This window comes from Tenrec ecaudatus, chromosome 1 (assembly GCF_050624435.1).
Source record: "Tenrec ecaudatus isolate mTenEca1 chromosome 1, mTenEca1.hap1, whole genome shotgun sequence".
In the NCBI taxonomy this organism is placed as follows: Eukaryota; Metazoa; Chordata; class Mammalia; order Afrosoricida; family Tenrecidae; genus Tenrec; species Tenrec ecaudatus.
In genome coordinates, this window is record NC_134530.1 from 180,285,034 (window position 1) to 180,304,990 (window position 19,957).

Genomic DNA, 19,957 nt, shown 5'->3' on the forward strand with positions numbered 1-19,957 from the left:
GGATGTGTCCTTGACGATCACAGGTTGGGGAGATGGTCATGACCTATCAATTGTGCCAAGACTCCCTTGATTGGAAGGCCCTGGACCAACTTTGTACACGGCTAACATAATACACACGTCCCAATCAGGGCCCTGCTCCCCTTCTGTAGTCCCACCCGTAACTGTGATGTATTGATCAGCCACCCATCAAGAATTTGTGAGTTTCCTTTGGTCCATGCCCTGTTTAAATAGCTTCCTGACTAGATCTTTAGAGTCCATTATGGCTTTGTGCTAATAACTGTTTCCATCTTTTGTTTTTTGTCTTAAGACTTACCTTTGTCCTTAAACACTTAATAAATCTTCTCTTTAAATTATACTTAAAAGACGTATGCCATGTTGGATACCCTCACTCTTTACACCAGTTCTCTAGCAAAAGGTAATTTCTCCTATTGCTTGATGAGGTCTGTTACTAATCACATGAGCGCTGAAGCCTTGGAGCACAGGCGGGGGCGGACTCGCCCCCTCCGTGCGTCGTGACGTCAGACGTGCGTCCGGCGTGTCACAGGCTAGTCCCGGAAGTGAACTGGAGCGGGTGGCGAGGAGGACGGAAAGGGGGGCCGGGCCTCGGCGTTGGCGGCTGGGGGCGGGGCTGGGCATGGTAACGGCCCGGGGGCCGCGGGGGCTGGGCCGGAGGGAGGCGGAGCCGCCCGTGCCCGCCGCCGCCGCCGCCGCCGCCGGGTTCTAGGCTGCTGCCCCGGCCCGTTTCGATCATGATGATCCACGGCTTCCAGAGCAGCCACCAGGACTTCGCCTTCGGGCCCTGGAAGCTGACGGCTACCAAGACCCACATTATGAAGTCGGCGGACGTGGAGAAGTGAGGCTCGGGCGCGTGGGCCTGGCAGCGGAGCCCGGGCGGGAGGCAGGCAGGCAGGCCAGGGCGGGTTTCCGCGCAGCTCGCCCCGCTTCCCCGGGGGCGGGGGCTCGGTCCCCGGGACCGGCCCTTGGGAGGTCAGCATCTTTGGTGAAGCGGGTCACCGCCCGGGAGCCCCTGGTGGAGGCGCGCCAGGCGCTGCCTCCGGGAGAGTCGCAGGTGTGCGCGCCTGCGGGGCGAACTTCCCGCCGCGTGCCCCTTCCTGCCGCAGCCTGCGCCACCTTGGGACCGTTTCCTGCTGGATGGCCGGGCCCTTCCTGGGCTTAGGCACCGTGCAGTCACCGACGGCACGGACGGTGAAAGACGGCCTCCCGCCTCCAGGAGCCCAGTCTCGTGGGAGAGACACGTCGTTACACCGTGTGAACAATTGTTGACGGTAGAGCTGTAGACGCGGGTCGGAGCGTCTGGGCAACCGGAGTGCTCGAGCCGAATCGGGATCCAGTCCGGGAGGCGGGTGGTGTGAAGGCCTGTGGAAAGTGAGGAGGCAGAAAGGGCGAGAACTTCGTTGCAATTCTGACTCCAGGACTGAATCTTGACACGTTTGGAAGGAGGGGCGGGCGGGGGGTGAGGATGGACACCTGAGAGTAAAGCGGAGTGGTGAGGGAGAGGGAGAGGAACGATTTCTGCGTGATGGGAGCCGGAGGGTTTGGATAGTTGAATTATTTTCTGGTGGAGGATAAAATCGGATTGGTAAAAAGCTGTGGGCAGTGGAGTGGAGTAAATGGTGATGCAGAAGTGGGACCATCCATGGCGGGCGGAGGGGAGTCAGGGAGGAACATCCGATTGGGCTGATGTACCCGTGGCTGCCAGAAGTAAGGGGCTATTTGATTGTATAGTAAAGATTTGTTGAAGTCCCATGAGCTGGAATAGACAGGGAATCATGCCGTGGCCATGCAAGAATCAGTGCCATCGATGCATTGTAGAGGATGATGGCTTGGATGACTGAGACGTGAGAGTAGGCCTCAAGTGAAGTTGAGATACTTGGGATCTGTTTGTGCCTGGCGAAAGGGTTTTGGAAGGACTCAGGGAGGTGCAGTGGTTACCTGTTTGACTGCTAGCTGTAACGTCAACAGTTTGAAACCACCAGCCGCTCCGTGGGAGAAAGGTGTGCCTTTTTGCTCCCGTAAAGAGAGAGGTATAGCGTTGGAAGTCCACGGGTGTGCAGTTCTTTCCCCTGTCCCATAGCCTCTGGACGGCAGGAATGAGTTTTGAATATTATGTAATAACCAACATAGTTGATGCAGAGAAGTGGTGTCAGCTGCACAGTCTGAAAGGCTGCTATGGAGGGGATGTGGAGTATGGATTGGGGCAGAGAGGAGAAGTTGTAAAGGCCTAGTTTCTGAACTTGATGGGCAGCTCATAGGCAGGGAAAACGAAGGGAAGGAATCTATACTGGTCTTCAGATTTCTAGTTTAGGTTATTGCATGGATGCCATTGACATTAAACAAGATGAGAAACAGCACATTTAGGGCAGTGTGGACAGGTAATTGGATGGAGAATAAATTTAGTTCTGAAAATTTTGAAACGTGAAGCATGTGTGGCCAGAAAGTGGGCGTCTGGGTATATTTATCTTGAAGCTCAAACAAGATGACTTGCCTAGGTGTGTGGGATTGGGTTTATAGTTTATAGTAGGCACCTAGAGCCTTGAGATTGAGTAAGATCATTGGAAAACCATCCAGAAAAAAGAAGAGGTCATGAGGGGGAACTCCAGGGAGTGCTGGCATTTAGGATGCAGGTGAAAGACTGTGATCAGGAAAGGGAGTCGTGACAGGATGCTTGGCTTCCTAATTAAAGAAAACCAAAAACACAGTCACATTCTTGCAGACGCTTTAAAAAGACAGTTACTCTTCCAGTGTTTTTCCCTCCATATAACTGTCTTTGTTATATAACATCCCATATATAATCGAGATATTTATAAAGCAGTCAGCTTGAAATTGGAATACCTATCGGATTTACTTGCAGACTAGGCTTCTAGAGGTGCAGCCTCCATGGAGAGTTTTAAGGAATTCAGATTCCAGATCTTTGATTTCCTTTTGGACACTTTGTATACTTTTGAATGTCCTGGTCTGAATTTGTACATTGTGTGAACATTTTAACAGGCAGTCCCAGGCCATGAGCCAGTTCCCGTCCTGAGCCTGTCTTTTAGTCCAGTTTGTACTTGAGCGGAACAGTAGGTGCAGTTCATGTCCAGCGTCTAATGTTTAGTCAACTGCTTATCTTGGATAGGGTTTGTTTCCAGTGTTCTTTTCTATGCATAAAAAGCTGGAAAGAAACACTCAGATGCACTACAATAGCTTCCATAAAATAATGGCCATAATAATATTAATGTTTGGATGTCTGTTGCACATTGGTGCCTGTTTGTTATTATGAATCATCGTCTGTACTTAGAATCTGTACTTTAAGAGGTTTTTCGGTCTGACATTGTCTGCAGGGATGTTAAGGGGTGCATGGCTATACAGTATTTCTAAACTAGATCAGCTGAGTACACTTAGGAGCCCTGGTGGTGTAGTGGTTCTACTTGGGCTGTGACCCACATGATCAGCAGTTCTACTCCTGTAAACAGGTACCATTTCAGAAACCTCCAGGGGGTTGGGGGGGGGTGTTGGGAGGTCACTATGAGTCAGCATTGACTAGATGGCAGTGAGTTTGGTTTCTTTGGTTGGTGGTTGGTATAGTAGGCTACACACTGAGCTGATAACCTGGTTTAATAACAAAGTTGGTGATAACAAGGTCTGTAGTTGGTATTCACCAGCTGCCTCAGGCAAAAGATGAAGCTGTAGAAATGTCTTAGAACCTCCAAGGGGTTGCTAGGAGGCGGAGTGGACTCTGGCAGGTAGCGAGTGCACTTCTTCCTTCCATACACAGAAGTAAGGCTTATCTTCTAAAGTTTCTAGTGGTGAATTGCCTTGGGATATAAAAACTGGAATGCTGATGAATTGATTAGCTGTAATATTGATTGGAGGACACTTCCTTCAATGAGTATTCGAGGCACTTTAGCCCATCAGGGCTTCCCTTCTTTCCTGGTGGTGTACTGCTTGTACCTCTTTGCTGAGTCACTGCATGCATCAAATGTTTGAGCACTCAGCTGCCTGTTGAGAGGTTCATGGTTTGAACCCACCCAGAGGCCCATCAGAAGACAGACTTAAGCAATCTACTTCTGAAAGGTCAGACCCCTGAATCGATGGAGCAGGGCTCCCCTACATATGTGGGGCTCCGGGAGTCTAGAGTGCCCTAAAGGCAAGTAGCTGCAACACCTGTTTATTCCAAGGGAGGGCATTAGAAATAGGTTCTTTTGGCCTGTGTGTAAGATACTCTCAATTTAAAACATTTGAAGCAATGTTAAATTAAGGACAGTGAAGTCTAGTGTATATACATACATTTTTGTTTTAATTTCCCCCCCAATAGTTTATTGAGACATAATTCCCATATCATACACTTCCGGTCGTATTTCAAAGAGTTGTATGCATACATCACCACTGTTCATCTGATAACATTCTCCCCTCTCTGGTATTCACTGTTTGCCCCGTTACCCTCCAGTCCCTGTCCTTCCTGTTAAGTACTCTTGATGGTTCTAGCATATTTCTTAGTACAGATGTTCTCCATATAACCATCCCTTTTCTCATCATTGGATGGGCAGTGTTTTATTATTATAAATAAGATTATGAATATTAGTACAGTTGATAGATTTTTAAATGCATTTTGAAATTACTTATTTAAGGCAGATTTTCCCAAGCTGGCATTTTATGTCAAAGAGTCTAAATTAGATCCAATCCCTGGCTTGTACTGCTCAGTAGCTGTCCCAGGTTGGAGCATAAATTGCCACAGCCCTTCTGGGAATCCACATGAGCAAGTGCTGGTGTCCAGTGCTGGGTGCCCTGCTCTTTCCATGATCACCTTTAAGTTGAGAATTTATTGGAAAGGTTAATTGGTTTTTGACAGTAACAGGATCTTTAATTGCTGTCTTCATAGCTATTATTAGTGCTGTTGTCAAGTGAGGAAAAAGTTCACGAGAAGTAGGAGGCCATGGGAGCACAGGACTGTGTTGATAAAGCCATGCACTAGGCCGTTATAATGGAATGAGAATTCATCTTTGTCTTCATAGTCATGGCTCTGGTGAGCAGGATTTTTTCCATCCAAAGGCTACACTTTTAATTTAGTCATGCAAGGTTTTCCCCTCTTTATATGTGTATGTGCCTGTGTTAGACAGGGTTCTCTAGAGATATAAAATCAGATTGCTGATAATTATATATATATATTTATAAAGATAGATATATACTATAAGAAATGAACAGTTAAATTATAAAGCAGTACAAATGGCTCAATGTGACTCACTCCTGTGAGAGAGTTGTGAGACACTGGCAGTCCTTCAAGTCTTGAGGGCCATCAGGTAGTCCTCTGTAGAGAGAGAGCTAGGCTATCTCAGCACAGACAGCAAAGAGCAAGCCAGGTCACCAACTGTTAGTCCCCAGCTCTAGAGATGTAAATTTCAATCGTTGGTCTTAAAGGGACCTCAACTTACAACAACACAGTCCACAGGCTAGGCATCCCACAGGTAGTGTACCTGTTAAATTGAGGAACAAAACAAGCATGGCAGCCACACACTGGTCCAATGATTAAAGAGCGAGAGACAAGAAAGGCGAGGCTCACAGAGCCATTTATCTCTCTGCCCTTCAGTTAATCCCACTTGTGTTTATCGACCAGACTGGCACAATAAACTATCTCCATCCACCCTTTGCCAACCTGGCACCTGTACACAATTCTTTAGCCATATATAATTATATATTTTCTGGACATTGATGAAATCACACTTATACTTATCATCAATCATCTCTCATACATATAAATGAAAACACAGTCCAATTGTATCTGGTATATCATAGCTGAACAAAGGAAAGATATGCAATAAGCACATAAAAAGAAAATACACACCTCACTTTTGCAATTGATCACGTGGTCGTAACTGATAGGTAGAACTACCTTCTACTGCTACCCATTCTGTATTACCTTTGCCCTCAGCAAGCACATCAGCTGACTGTGTTTTTTTGCCTGGTGGGGTGACCCAGACTTTCATTCCTGAGGGGTCTGGGTCATTATAAGTCCTGTTAGGATTGGGTTGCTGTAATTTGCCATTTACTTTAATCACAGGGCATGGTAGCACGAAGAGTTGACCTATGTGATCTGGATTCCAGACATATTCTTCTTTACCTCCATCATGTAACACCAGTCCAATTTCTCCTTGGTAATCAGAATCAATCACACCACCTAGTACAGTGACACCCTTCCTGACCTGTTGATCCAAAGGCATGAGAAGCCCAAAGTGGCCAGGGGGCATTCTCAGCTGCCAGTTCAGTGGAATCTGTGCTGTGTTTCCAGGTGGGAGAGTTCCTTTCTTCGGGACCAGGACCTCCAGGCCTGAGGAACACAGGGTTGCTGGGACAGGAAGCAAAAGTGCTGCAAGGGGATCACTAGGAGTAATAGTGAGTGGTGCCACTCCAGCTTCCACCCCTGGGTTCCTAGACCCATGAATTCTGACTATTGGAGACACAGCACCATATATTGGCCGCTGGTTTAGCACGTATACAGCTTCCTGGAGAACCTTGCCCCAGCCCTGCAAGTTGTTGCCACCTAGTTGGCACTGTAATTGTGTCTTTAGGAGCCCATTCCATCGTTCTGTCAAGCCGGCAGCTTCAGGATGATGAAGAACATGATACAACCAGTGAATTCCATGGGAAGGGGCCCATTGCCACACTGTATTTGCTGTGAAGTGAGTTCCTTGATCTGAAGCAATGCTATGTGGGATGCCATGCCGGTGGATGAGGCATTCTGTAAGTTCACGAATAGTAGTTTTGGCAGAAGCATCATGTGCAGGGAAGGCAAATCCATATCCAGAGTAAGTGTCTATTCCAATAAGAACAAGATGCTGCCCCCTCCATGATGGAAGTGGTCCTATGTAATCAACCTGCCACCAAGTTGCTGGTTGATCTCCCCGAGGAATTGTCCCATATCTTGGACTTAATGTTGGTTTCTGCTGCTGGCAAATGGGGCACTCAGCAGTGGCTGTGGACAAGTCAGCCTTGGTGAGTGGAAGTCCATGTTGCTATGCCCATTCATAACCTCCATCCCAGCCGCCATGTCCACTTTGTTCATGTGACCATTGGGCGATAACAGGAGTGGCAGAGGAAAGAGGAGGACCAGTCTCCACAGCGCGTGTCATCTTATCCACTTGATTATTAAAGTCCTCCTCTTCAGAGGTAATCCTTTGATGAGCGTTCACGTGAGATACAATTACCTTTACTGCTTGGCCCATTCAGAGAGGTCTATCTACATACCTCTTCCCCACACCTCCTTGCCACCAATTTCCCACTCATGGTCCTTCCAATTCCCTGACCATCCAGCCAAGCCATTAGCCACAGCCCATGAATCAGTATATAATCTCACATCTGGCCATTTTTCCTTATATGCAAACTGAACGGCCAGGTGCACTGCTTGAAGTTCTGCCCATTGGGAAGATTTCCCTTCACCACTGTTCTTTAGGGAGATCCCAGAAAGGGGCTGTAGTGCTGCTGCTGTCCACTTACGAGTGGCACCTGCATATCGTGCAGAGCCATCCGTAAACCAAGCATGACTTTTTTGGTCTTCACTTAAAGTATGGTAAGGAACTCCCCAGGAGGCCATAGGTGCAGACTGGGAGAAAGAAGGTAATGTGACAGGAGTGGAGACTGTGGGCATTTGGGCCATTTCTTCATGCAGCTTACTTGTTCCTTCAGGTCCTGCTTTGGCCCGATCTCGTATATACCACTTCCATTTAACAATGGAGTGTTGTTGCGCACGTACAACTTTATGACTCTGTGGGTCAGAAAATACCCAGTTCATGATAGGTAGCTCAGGCCTCATGGTGACGTGGTGGCCCATGGTGAGGCTTTCAGTCTCCACCAAGGCCCAGTAACAGGCCAACAGCTGTTTTTCAAAGGGATGCAGAGGATGGCAGGACTTTACTCCAACATCCCAATGGTCTACGCTATGATTCACCAATTGGGGTCTGCCAAAGACTCCACACTGCATCTTTATCTACAACTGACACCTCTAGCACCATTGGGTCAGCTGGATCATATGGTCCCGGTGGCAAAGCAGCTTGCACGGCAGCCTGAACTTGTTGAAGAGCCTTTTCTTGTTCTGGGCCCCACTCAAAAATGGAGGCTTTTCGTGTCACTTGAGAAATAGGTCAAAGTAGAACACCCAAGTGAGGGATGTGTTGCCTCCAAAATCTGAAGAGGCCCACTAGGCGTTGTGCCTCTTTTTTAGTCGTTGGGGGCGCTAAATGCAATAGCTTATCCTTCACTTTAGTAGGAATATCTCCACATGCCCCACACCACTGGACCCCTAGAAATTTTACTGATGAGGGTACCTGAATCTTCGTTGGGTTAATTTCCCAACCTCTGGTATGCAGATACTATACCAATGAATTTAGAGTCTTTGATACATCCTCCTTAGTGGGTCCAATCAGCATAATGTCATCAATGTAATGGACCAGTGTGACATTTTGTGGAATAGACAGATGATCACGGTCGCTTCGGACTAAATTATGGCACAGGCCGAAGAGTTGATGTACCCCTGGGGGAGAGTTTTGAAAGTGTATTGTTGCCCCTGCCAGGGAAGGCAAACTGCTTCTGGTGGTCCTTTGAGACTGGTATTGAGAAGAAGGCATTAGCCAGATCAATAGGTGCATACCATGTACCAGGAGAAGTATTAATTTGCTCAAGCAATGTAATCACATCTGGGACAGCAGCTGCAATTGGAGTCACCACCTGGTTAAGTGTACGATAATCCACTGTCATTCTCCAGGATCCATCTGTCTTCTTTACAGGCCAAATTGGTGAGTTAAATGGGGATGCAGTAGGAATCACCACCCCTGCATCTTTCATGTCTTTGATGGTGGCACCAGTCTCTGCAATCCCTCCAGGAATGTGGTACTGCTTTTGGTTGACTATTTTCCTAGGTAAATGCAGTTCTAATGGTGTCCACTTGGCCTTTCCTACCATGATAGCCCTTATTCCACATTTCAGGGATCCAATATGGGGGTTTTGCCAGTTACTAAGTATGTCTGTTCCAATGATGCATTCTGGAACTGGGGAAATAACCATAGGATGGTTCTGGGGACCCACTGGACCCAGTGAGGCGTACCTGAGCTAAAACTCCATTGATAACTTGACCTCCATAAGCCTCCACTCTGATTGTTGGAGTCTCCTGGAATTAGTGTCAGTTATAAGCCTGTGTCCAGTAATCCCCGAAAAGTTTGATTATTTCCTTTCCCCCAATGAACAGTCACTCTTGTGAAAGGCCGCAGGTCCCTTTGGGGAAGGCTAAAAGAAAGATTAACAGTATAGACCTTCAGTGATGTAGCAGGGTCCTTCTTCAAAGGGACACGGCCTCCCCCTCATTCAAGGGGTTGTGGGTCTGTAAACTGGCTCAGGTCTGGGAATTGATTGAGCAACCGTGACTGTTCTGCTGTTCACCTGATCTACCATTCTTCTGCCTGTATAGATCATATAAATATTTAGTAGGCTTCCCATCTGTTTCATTCCTAGGGACACGGTGGCTAAGTAGCCAATGCCATAATTCCACACGAGACACGTTGCTCTGCTTACTATGGAAAACTTGTTGTCTATTATAACCACGCCCACCCTGTCTCTGTTGAGTCAGTGCTGACATCTGCCCTCTACCATCACGGGGACCAATCAGCCCCAATTGTGGGCAAATGTCGAAGTTCGCTTAGGGCAGTGCCCACTGTTAATCCTGGTGCACATAAAATAGCAATTACAGGACTCTTAAGAGATGCTGGGGCCCACTTCACAAACTTGTTCCTTATGGTTGTGGTAAAGGGTATGTCCTCAGGACACCCCCTTTTTGGATCTATGGGATTATCCTGATAGATCCATTCCAACATACCAATTTCTCTAAGCTTTTGGATGCCTTCCTCTACAGTGTACCAAGGTAGGTCAGGTACTTCAAGTTGGTCTAATCTAGGCCATCTGGCAGTCCATGCTTCATTGAACCAACCAAATAAAGAATTAGATCCTCTTTTAGCCTCTCTCACAGAGACATTGAAAGAAGAGTCTGTGCTTAGGGGTCCCATATCCAGAAACTCAGACCAGTCTAGTATTACATTTCGTGCACCAGTATCCCACACCCTTAGTAACCATTCCCAGGGATATTCCCCAGGCTTCTGCTTGTATGTATTTGAAAACTCGAGCAGATCTTTATGAGTATAGCGCACTTCTTGGATAATCATCTCAACCTCACTTTTAGGAGCTTTCTGAGACTTAATTTGAGTGACAGGTCTAGCAGAAGTAATGGGTGGTGAGGATGTTTCCTGGGTGCTCTCAGCAATATCTTGTAAGGCATCTCTCTCAGGCAATGCTACTGATGCAGCCCCACCTGGCATGTTCACTTGAATCCTTTGGCTAATCTGCTCAGGTGTGGATTGTGAATTAATACTTTCAGCTGGGAGGGGTGGATCTATATACAAATACACAAGTTTTTTTTCTCTCATGTATACGTATTTGTCCATATATACAAATCTATGAAGACCTGCATGTGTCTGTATACACACACACAGACCTAATCAGTGTGTCTGATTATAAATGGAATTATAACCGTGGCCATGGGCTATGCATTGATCCTTTGTTGTCTTGATAAAAATATATTCTTTGACGTTAACAATGTCGCTGTCAAATCTGTTCTGACTCATAGCGACCCTATAGGACAGAGTAGAGCTGCTCCACAGGCTGCCAAGGCTGTTAACCTGTATAGAAACAGAATGCCACATCTTTTCCCCTTGCAGTAACTGGGGAGTTGAGACCACCAACATTTTGGTTACCAGCCAAGCAATTAACCATTGAGTTACCAGGACACCTAACCATTTATCTAACTTACCTTACACTATTCTGGCGAGATAGAAGAAGTAAATCTTTATAGAAGTAGAAAGCCTCATCTTTGTCCAGAGGAGCAGTTGGTGGTTTTGAAATACTGACCTTGTGGTTAGCAGCCCAACACTTAACCCACTATGCCACCAGGGCTCCAAGTGTAACAGTCAAAGATCATCAATAAAAAGTAAAATATCATTTTATATTTCTAGTTTTAAGGCTACAACAAAGTTGGTAAATCATTTCTAAAGTCAGTAAAATTAAAAATTGGGTCCATAAATAGCCCCACCCCCTACTCACTGTCATTGTCAATGCTGACTCATAGCAATCCTAAAGGACAGGTGAGAATGGCTCCTGTGAGTTTTTGAGACTGTAAATCTTTGTGGGAGTTGGAAGCGCCCCGTCTTTCGCTCAATGAGTTGCTGGTGGTTTTTCAACGACTGACCTTGCGGTGAGTAGCCCAATAAGGTAAATTGAAAATCTCCCTTCTGTGGAATCTCTATTTTAGTGTTTTTGTTTTTTTATTATTGCAAGGAACAGATAGCCAGGTTGCCCTAAAAAATGGGAATTTAATACTCCATGAGGAAATAATTAAACACAGGAATTATCTTAGAGAATGAGAAGCGATTCTTGTGGCTCTTAAACACTGAAGAAGTCTTCTCATGACTGATTTCTCAGGCTTTGCTTTGTAGAAACAGCACTGTCTGTCTCCCGGCTTGGTTTCATGCCTTCTTTCTTTGTCACTTGACTGTTATTCAGTGAGTTATTCATCCCTTATTGAATTTGACTTAAACATACTGGGCCAAATCTTCTCTGACAAAGATTCAAGGGTTCAGAGTAGCCCATAGAGGTAACTGTCTTTGGTTGAGGTGCTGAATTTTCCTTTCTCAGTTGAATCCTGGTTGTGACAGAGTTGATGAGACCATGCAGTACAAGTCCTGATAACCTGCATGCACCTATCAATCTATTTCATAACTCAGCATCAGGCAGCTGCTTAAAGCAACCTAGCAGTGTTCTAAAGGGCCCAGGGGCATGGGCATGTGAACTCAGGCATGTCCCGCTCTCAGCAGCCAATTTCTACTCAACTCCAGCTAGTGGGTGTCCTTGGTCATACAGACCTGCAAGTCTCCCGGTTTTGTGTTTTTGTTTTTGATAGTTTAACATAAACCAGAAATCTAAATTTGATAAAATCTTTTTTTTGGTGGCAATTAATTGTCTTATCAACAGTTGGAAAGAACATTGTGCAGACAGTCAAAATACTTGTGGACTAAACCTCTGATCCTGGTTTTAGAGTGTATGTAGTACAACCTCTATAATGAGACTGGCTATCTATCAGAGGGCCAAGTATACATAAGCCAGTATACACCAAGCCCCTTTCTACCAAGGGTTACTATCACGTAATACCTCTGTGATCTTGAAAATGAGCCACACAAACTCTCTGAGTGCTTTTTAGCTCACTGTGTAGTTTTGAGGCTCAAATTTCTCTATAGGAGCACTGACCTCTGACCATTTCTACCGAAGGTGCCCCTACCACTTTTCCCATGGTTCAGGCAGTGGGCCACTCACATTAAGGTCAGCAGTTCAAATCCACCAGCTACTTCTCAGGAGAAAGATGAGGCTGTCTGTGTGCTTAAAGATTTACATCCCAGTTCTTTTTCATGGCTTCGTGGAGGTGATCAGCTGCTTCACCATGAAGTTGGACACCTTCCTAACCACTGGCAGCCAGAATACAAACTTCACAACTTGTATGAGAAGCAAATAGCCACGAAAGTCGCCGTCGAGGCACTGGGTGGAAGGGTTGAATGGAAGGGTCATGTTTCCTGCATCAGTGGTGAGAAGGACGGGACTTTCACATGGAGCAAGGTGTCTTGGCCTGCTGCTGAGTAAGGGGCACTCCTGCTACAGACCAAGGAGGACTGGGGTGAGGAAGCGCAAATCCACCCGGGGCTGCATTGTGGATGCCAGTCTGAGCCTTCTTAACTTGGATATTGTTTAAAAAAAAAAAAGACATCCCAGGACTGACTGATACAATTGTGCCTTGTCACCTGGGGCCCCAAAGAGCAAGCAGCATCTGCAAAGTCTTCAGTCTCTAAAGAAGATGTCCACCAATGTGTCAAGAAAGAACAAAGAAGGCAGGCAACCCAGGAGCAAGCCACCCATGTGCCAACATCTGCTCACTCTGCACGTCCCGCAGCACAGGCGCGGCGCCCCGGAGAAACAGCACACCAAGAAAAACTAGGAGGAGCCCACGGAAAATGCCAAGCTTTGGGCCGAGAGAATGGAGGAGGCCAAAGAAAAACAGCAGGAGCAGATTGCCAGGAACGACGATACCCTCTCTGAAAGCCTCTACCTCTGAGTCTGAGTCCAGGCAAAAATAAAGTAGATTTCTAAGAGCCTTGAATAAATAATCTCACCTGTTTGGGGGAAAAAATTAGATCTCAGAGACCCTTCACAAGTAGGATGGTTTCCATCATCTATATCCTCTATTACTAGCTGATCCTATATGTCTTCATCTCTGACTTAGCCCAGTACCTGGTACCATGCCATGTAGATGCCCACAGCAATGGATGGAGAATGGAAGTTTTTTATCCACTTTACAAATAGAGCATATTTGTTGCATGTTACTTAACTCAGTAAAATAGGAAGGGTTTTGTTGTAATGAAAAAGAAACCTAAACTAATCGGTCTGTCTTTGGGTTATGCAGGTTAGCTGAGGAGCTGCATATGCCGTCTCTCCCGGAAATGATGTTTGGAGACAACGTTTTGAGAATCCAGCATGGCTCCGGCTTTGGAATCGAGTTCAACGCTACAGATGCACTGAGATGTGTAAACAACTACCAAGGAATGTTGAAGGTCGCCTGTGCCGAAGAGTGGCAGGAAAGCAGGTGAGGATCTGCGCAGTGAGGACTTGACAGTGACAGGGGCTCAAAGACAGAGTGCTAACGTGTGTGTGTTGTGAGAATGAAGGGCTGTGAATAACTTTATAGTCAAGTCATTTCAGTTTTCTATCTATAAATGAATCCATGGATCCTTGTTACATGGACTTACAATTGAGCTGAGCTATGTAGAGTCCACGTTTTCAAACCTTTAGTATTCCTTACTGAAGACTCAGTAGCAGGTGGTTTACTTTAATGTTTCTGATGTCGAAAAAATAATGCTTGTCTACAATTTATATGAACTATTTGAGGAGCATTGAATTTTAGAATGTGTTACTGATTGCTTGGTAATCAAATCAGCTACTGTTCCTTCTGTGCTTGTATGTACTAGGGACCTTAAAGGATTCAGGGCAGTGTGAGCGTGTACGCCATGCAGTGTGCAGCCTTAACTACTGAGACTGCAGCAGCTTCTGACAAGCTAGATCACAGTACCTGTTCAGAAAGGTGGCTGATGGCAAGTGTGTGTGTTGCTTGGCGTTTCCCGTTATTGCTACGCACAAAGCATGTTCTGTGGTGCGGCAAACAGGCCGCCGTGTCCTGCATCACTGACTCTGGCTCTTCTCCCTCTGCTACTTGAGGACGGAGGGTGAGCACTCTAAAGAAGTCATTAAACCATATGACTGGACCTTCACTACAGATTATAAGGGGACGTTAATCGGAGAATCGCTGAAGTTGAAGGTAAATGTGTATGTTTTGTTCTTTGAGTCATGCATGGTCTTGAATTTGGTTTCATCCTCAGCACTTTCTAGTAGTATCTTGAGCCTTGCTACTACTGATTTTCTATTGGGGCCTCTAAAATAAGGGGATTCTGTTTGTCCTTTCTGAGTAGAAAGTAAAAGAGGCTGTAGTGGAAGTCTTTGTCCTCAGAAGTATAGTTGCTAGTAAGAGTGACTTCCTTGATGTTTTTAGCACTGTTTGATACAAACTGTGTATCTGTCCCTGGTGATTCAGATAGAACCTGTTGGCTAAGGGCTTATAATTTTACATAGTGAGTAAATGTGTGGGCACCCCAAACATTTGGCCTGACAATGTAGATTGGCCTCCTGTCTGAACCTGGTGGAACCTTGTATTTGTTTATGATACAACCATGTCGAAGAACTGAAAAGCGAAATATCTTGTGAGATTGGATATAATAAAGAGTGTGTCATGAATCATCGTACTAGGAGATACTTGGGGTTAGTGAGCTACTGATGGGACCCACCTCGGGTTGATACTTTTGGGGAGTTTGTGTGTCTCTGGCTGTTGTCTGTGAAAGCCTGCACTGGAAAGCGTTGCTGTGTCTTCCAGAGCCCTTTGGAATGTGAGCGCAGCCTCTTACCTCCTCTGGCTTCCCTAGGCAAAGGTCAGGGGTGCCTCCGCCCTCCCTCCTCCGCCCTCCCTCCGTTTTTCTGTACCTATTCTGATACCAGCGGCTCCTCCCACGGCACTTTGCTGTCCTGCTGGGTGTGAACATTTGTTGCTATGGCCACACAGAACTCAGACAAAACTCACGCTCCTAAGGAGCCCTGGGGGCAGAGTGGCTACATGCTTGGGCTATTAACTGCAAGGTCGGCTGTTAGAGTCCACCGGCTGCTCCTAGGGAGGCCAGGGCTTTCTATGCTCCAAGAGGCACAGCCTCGGAAGCTCACAGGGGCAGTTCTCCTGCCCTTAGGGTCACTGAGTCAGAATTGACTCAATAGCAGTGAGTGGGGCTTGGGGTCATTAGGGAAATTAGCAGCCTACTATAATTGGGAATCTGAAAACAGTAAGGATGTAGTCATTAGTCCACAGCAGCACCTCTTTTCAGCCAGCAGTCAAGGTTACCTCTAGTGCTCAGCCTCTCAGCCACGTGGTCCCTTCGCCTCTGCCTCTGTGGCCAGGAAATCAGCCTGCTGTGCTTTCTCATGGTCTCCCTGCTTTGGCCTCTGGTCTCAGCCTGGCTCCCTTGCTCTGCCCTATGGTCTCAATCCTGCAGTTCTGGTGCCTTTGGTCTTGACCTCCACCACTTCAGATAGATCTCAAAGGTGCTCCGCTGGTGGCTCTTCTTCTGCTGGCCCTGGAGTTTTGCTGTGCTTCCTGCTTCTGCACGGCTCTTTCTTGTATGGACAGTACTCTTTGTCTTTCAGGAGACTCTACTCCCAAGGAAAAAGAAGGTGATTCGGTCCACACCTTCTACTAAAGTGGAAACTTAATCCCACTGCAATCCTGTCCATTAGCGAAACAGAACATTCCCACAAAATGAGGCTTCAGCCACCAGCATAGTGTTTAGAGTTTATAATACATTACATCAAGCATTCTGGCTAGAAGGGCCATATTAATTGACGATGACACTCAGAATGGCCGGATTTCTCTTAGATCAGTGGTTCTCAACCTTCCTAATGCTGCCACCCTTTAATACAGTTCCTCGTGTTGTGGTGAACCCAACTATGAAAGTATTTTTGTTGCTACTTCATAACTGTAATTTTTCTACTGTTATGAATTGGCGACCCCCGCGAAAGGGTTGTTTGACCCCAAAGGGGTCGTGACCCACAGGTTGAAATGGCTGTCTTAGAACTTCTCTGAAGGTTTTTTTTCAACTTCATTATTTAAGCACATTATTTTGCTTATAGGACTTGGGCAACTAGACTGGAAATCGAAAATATATAATATTCTCACAAAAAATATTTTTGAAGATCCAAATGACTATCATAAAGTAGGTTCCCCCCCCACCCCATCACACCTCCACCCATCATGACCCTAGTTCTGTCTTACAAATCTAGCTAGATCAGAGCATGTACACTGCTATAGATAAGAACTCTCGACACATAGATTCCAGGACAGATAAACCCCTCAGGACCAATAATGAGACTAGCAATACCATGAGGGTAGGGGGAAAGTAGGGGAGAACGGGAGAACCAATAGCAACGATCGATGTACAAACCCGGCCCGCCCCCCCCCCGCCCCCCCGCGCGCGCCATGATGAACACCAGAAACATGGGTGAAAGGAGACAGTGGACGGTTTGAAATAAGAAAATAAAAATAATTCATAAATTATCAAGGGTTCACAAGGGTGGGAGGATAGGCGAGGGGTGTTGGTGCAAAAAGTTGATACCAATGGCTCCAGCAGAAAGAGAATGTTTTGGAAATGATGATGGCAACGTACCTACAACTATGCTCAATAGAATTGATGTATGGATTGTTATAAGAGCTGTAAGAGCCCCCAATAAAATGATTTATTAAAATTTTTTAAATGTAAGTTTTCATAGACAGGACTACTAGACAGGACTACTTTGAATTTGAATGATCGTGTTGTTCATCACAGTATTTTCCTCATCGTCATAGAACACTTGATTTTTCTTTTTACTTATTTTTTTAATCGTTTTATTAGGGACTCATACAACTCTTATCACAATCCATACGTACATCAATTGTGTAAAGCACATTTGTACATTCATTGCCCTCATCAATCTCAAAACATTTACTTTCCAGCTAAGCCCTTGGCTTCAGGTCCTCATTTTTCTCCTCCCTCCCCGCTTCCCCTTCCCTCATGAGCCCTTGATAATTTATAAATTATTATTTTGTCATATCTTTCCCTGTCCGACGTCTCCCTTCACCCCCATTTCTGTTGTCCATCCCTCAGGGAGGAGGTCACATGTAGATCCTTGTAATCGGTTCCCTCTTTCCAACCCACTCGCCCTCTACCCTCCCAGTATCACCACTCACACCACTGGTCCTGAAGGGATCATCCACCCCTGGATTCCCTGTGTTTCCAGTTCCTCTCTGTACCAGTGGACATCCTCTGGTCTAGCCATATTTGTAAGGTAGGATTGGGATCATGATAGTGAGGGAGGAGGAAGCATTTAGGAACTAGAGGAAAGTTGTATGTTTCAATGTTGCTACATTGCACTCTGACTGGTTCATCTCCTCCCTGAGACCCTTCTGTAAGGGGATGTCCAGTGGCCTACCAATGACTTTGGGTCTCCACTCTGCACTCCCCCCTTCATTCACAATGATATGATTTTTTTGTTCTTTGATGCCTGATACCTGATCCCTTCAACACCTTGTGATTGCACAGGCTGGTGTGCTTCTTCTATGTGGGCTTTGTTGTTTCTGAGCTAGATGGCCGCTTGTTTAGCTTCAAGCCTTTAAGACCCCAGACACCTTTTGAAAGCCAGGCACCATCATCTTTCTTTGCCACATTTGCTTATGCACCCATTTGTCTTCAGTGATTGATCGTATCAGGGAGGTGAGCAAACAATGATGTGATTTATTTTCTTCTTTGATGCCTGATAACTGATCCCTTTGGCACCTAGAGATCACACAGGCTGGTGTACTTCTTCCATGTGAGCTTTGTTGCTTCTGAGCTAGATGGCCGCTTGTTTAACTTCAAGCCTTTAAGACTCCAGATGCTATAACTTTTGATAGCAGGGCACCATCAGCTTTCTCCACATTTGCTTATTCACTTGCATTGTCTTCAGCGGTTGTGTCGGGAAGGTGAGCATCATAGAATGCCAATTTAATAGAAGAAAGTATTCTTGCATTGAGGGAGTACTTGAGTGGAGGCCCAATGTCCTTCTGCTACCTTAATACTAAACCTATAAATAAATGCATATAGATCTATTTCCCATCCTCATATATAAATATGTTTGCATATGTACATGCCTTTATTTAGACCTCTATAAATTCCCTTTACCTCCTAGCTCTTTCCTCTATTTCCTTTTACTTTTCTATTGTCCCACTATCATGCTCAGTCTTCATTTGGGTTTCAGTAATTCCTCTCAGTTACATTACCCTTGATCACACCCTACCAGGCCTCCTACATCCTCCTCACCAAGATTTGGATCTCTTGTTGTTCCCTTGTCCCTGGGTTTGTTAACACCACTTCCTTCCCCCCAACTTCCCCTCTCCCATGTCCCCCTGGAACTGCTGGTCCCGTTGTTTTCTCCTCCAGATAGAACACTTGCTTTTCATCGGCTTGTCTGATTGACAGTGCACTTTTACTTTGTAGATAGCAGTCTGGTCAGTAATGTTTGTCACTGGCAAAGCAAATAACTGATCTTGCATGTCTTGATGCCACCCCAATTTAGAACCCTGAGCCAAAGCTATACAAAAAAGAGAGGAAAGACCACTTTTCTGTGTCTCTGTAGCATCTGAATTATTAATATTTTTATATGTTGCATATTCAATTTTTCTTTCAGGTTGTACCTACAGCAGATCATATAGATACAGAGAAATTGAAAGCCAGAGAACAAATAAAGTTTTTTGAAGAAGTTCTCCTGTTTGAGGATGAACTGCATGATCACGGAGTTTCAAGCCTGAGTGTGAAAATTGTGAGTACTCTGACATTTTTGCCTGAACATTACTTTCTTTTTTCCTCTTGAGTAGAAATTCAAGACTGACTATTCACTGCAGGGTTCACTTTGGGGATATCTCAGTGTATTCTTCAGTTTTGCAAAAACGTTTTTGTTTCAGAATAGATGTGTCTACTTTTGGAGTTTATTAGGTTATTAGTTAATGAAGTTAAATGGAAGTAGTGTTCATACTTTAAAATGGTGCCAAAATTGCTAGATTCTGAAGGTGATGAGGGGGATGTCACTTTAAAAAGTCACCAATGGGTCAGGCCTTTGACACACTGGTAAACGACCACTTCTGCTTTTTTTCTTAGAGCAGAAAGGGCCAGTGTAATAACGCCTCTTCTGTACTACTTTCTAGCAGTAGAGAATAGACTACTGTCAATAACAGTGTTATTGGTGGCATGTGCTTTAAAGGAAAAAGGAATGAGCAGCCACTCCACTAGCAGTTCGTTATATTTGCTCACTATTAGGTTGTGCTTGGCTTCTAATATTTTCTAGAAGACCCTCAACGGAAACTGCCCTTCATGCCTCCTCTTGTAAGTCTCATGCAAGGCGTTACCTCTTCTCTGAAGCCTCCCGAGCCTCCCAAGGTGGAGGAGCTCCACAGTCTTTTTCCATCCGCCAGGAGCCTGCTGGCGCATTGGGCTGCTAACTGAAAGGTCAGCGGTTTGAAACACAATGGAGAAACACAAAGCTTTCTACCCCGTAAAAATGTACAGTCTCAGAAACCCACAGAGGCAGTTCTCCTCTGCCATGAGGATTGCTATGAACCAGAGTCACTCAGTGGCAGTCGTTTACATTTTCCACACTCCAAAAAGTACTTAAAAAAAACAACAAAACTCAGTTGTGGAAGTCTGCCAAAGACAAGACCCTTAGC

General features: G+C 45.7%; 1 protein-coding gene across 1 annotated transcript in view; it reads left to right on the top strand.

Annotated features, from left to right (window-relative positions):
- Window positions 1-579: 579 nt before the first annotated feature.
- The window catches only part of TIPRL (TOR signaling pathway regulator), a 36,597-nt gene continuing 17,219 nt past the window's right edge, over window positions 580-19,957 (top strand). The window contains exons 1-4 of the mRNA XM_075564519.1: window positions 580-853; window positions 13,538-13,717; window positions 14,347-14,446; window positions 18,925-19,056. Coding sequence (XP_075420634.1) covers window positions 750-853; window positions 13,538-13,717; window positions 14,347-14,446; window positions 18,925-19,056 — 516 coding nt within the window. The 5' untranslated portion in view covers window positions 580-749. The remainder of the gene's footprint in view (window positions 854-13,537; window positions 13,718-14,346; window positions 14,447-18,924; window positions 19,057-19,957) is intronic.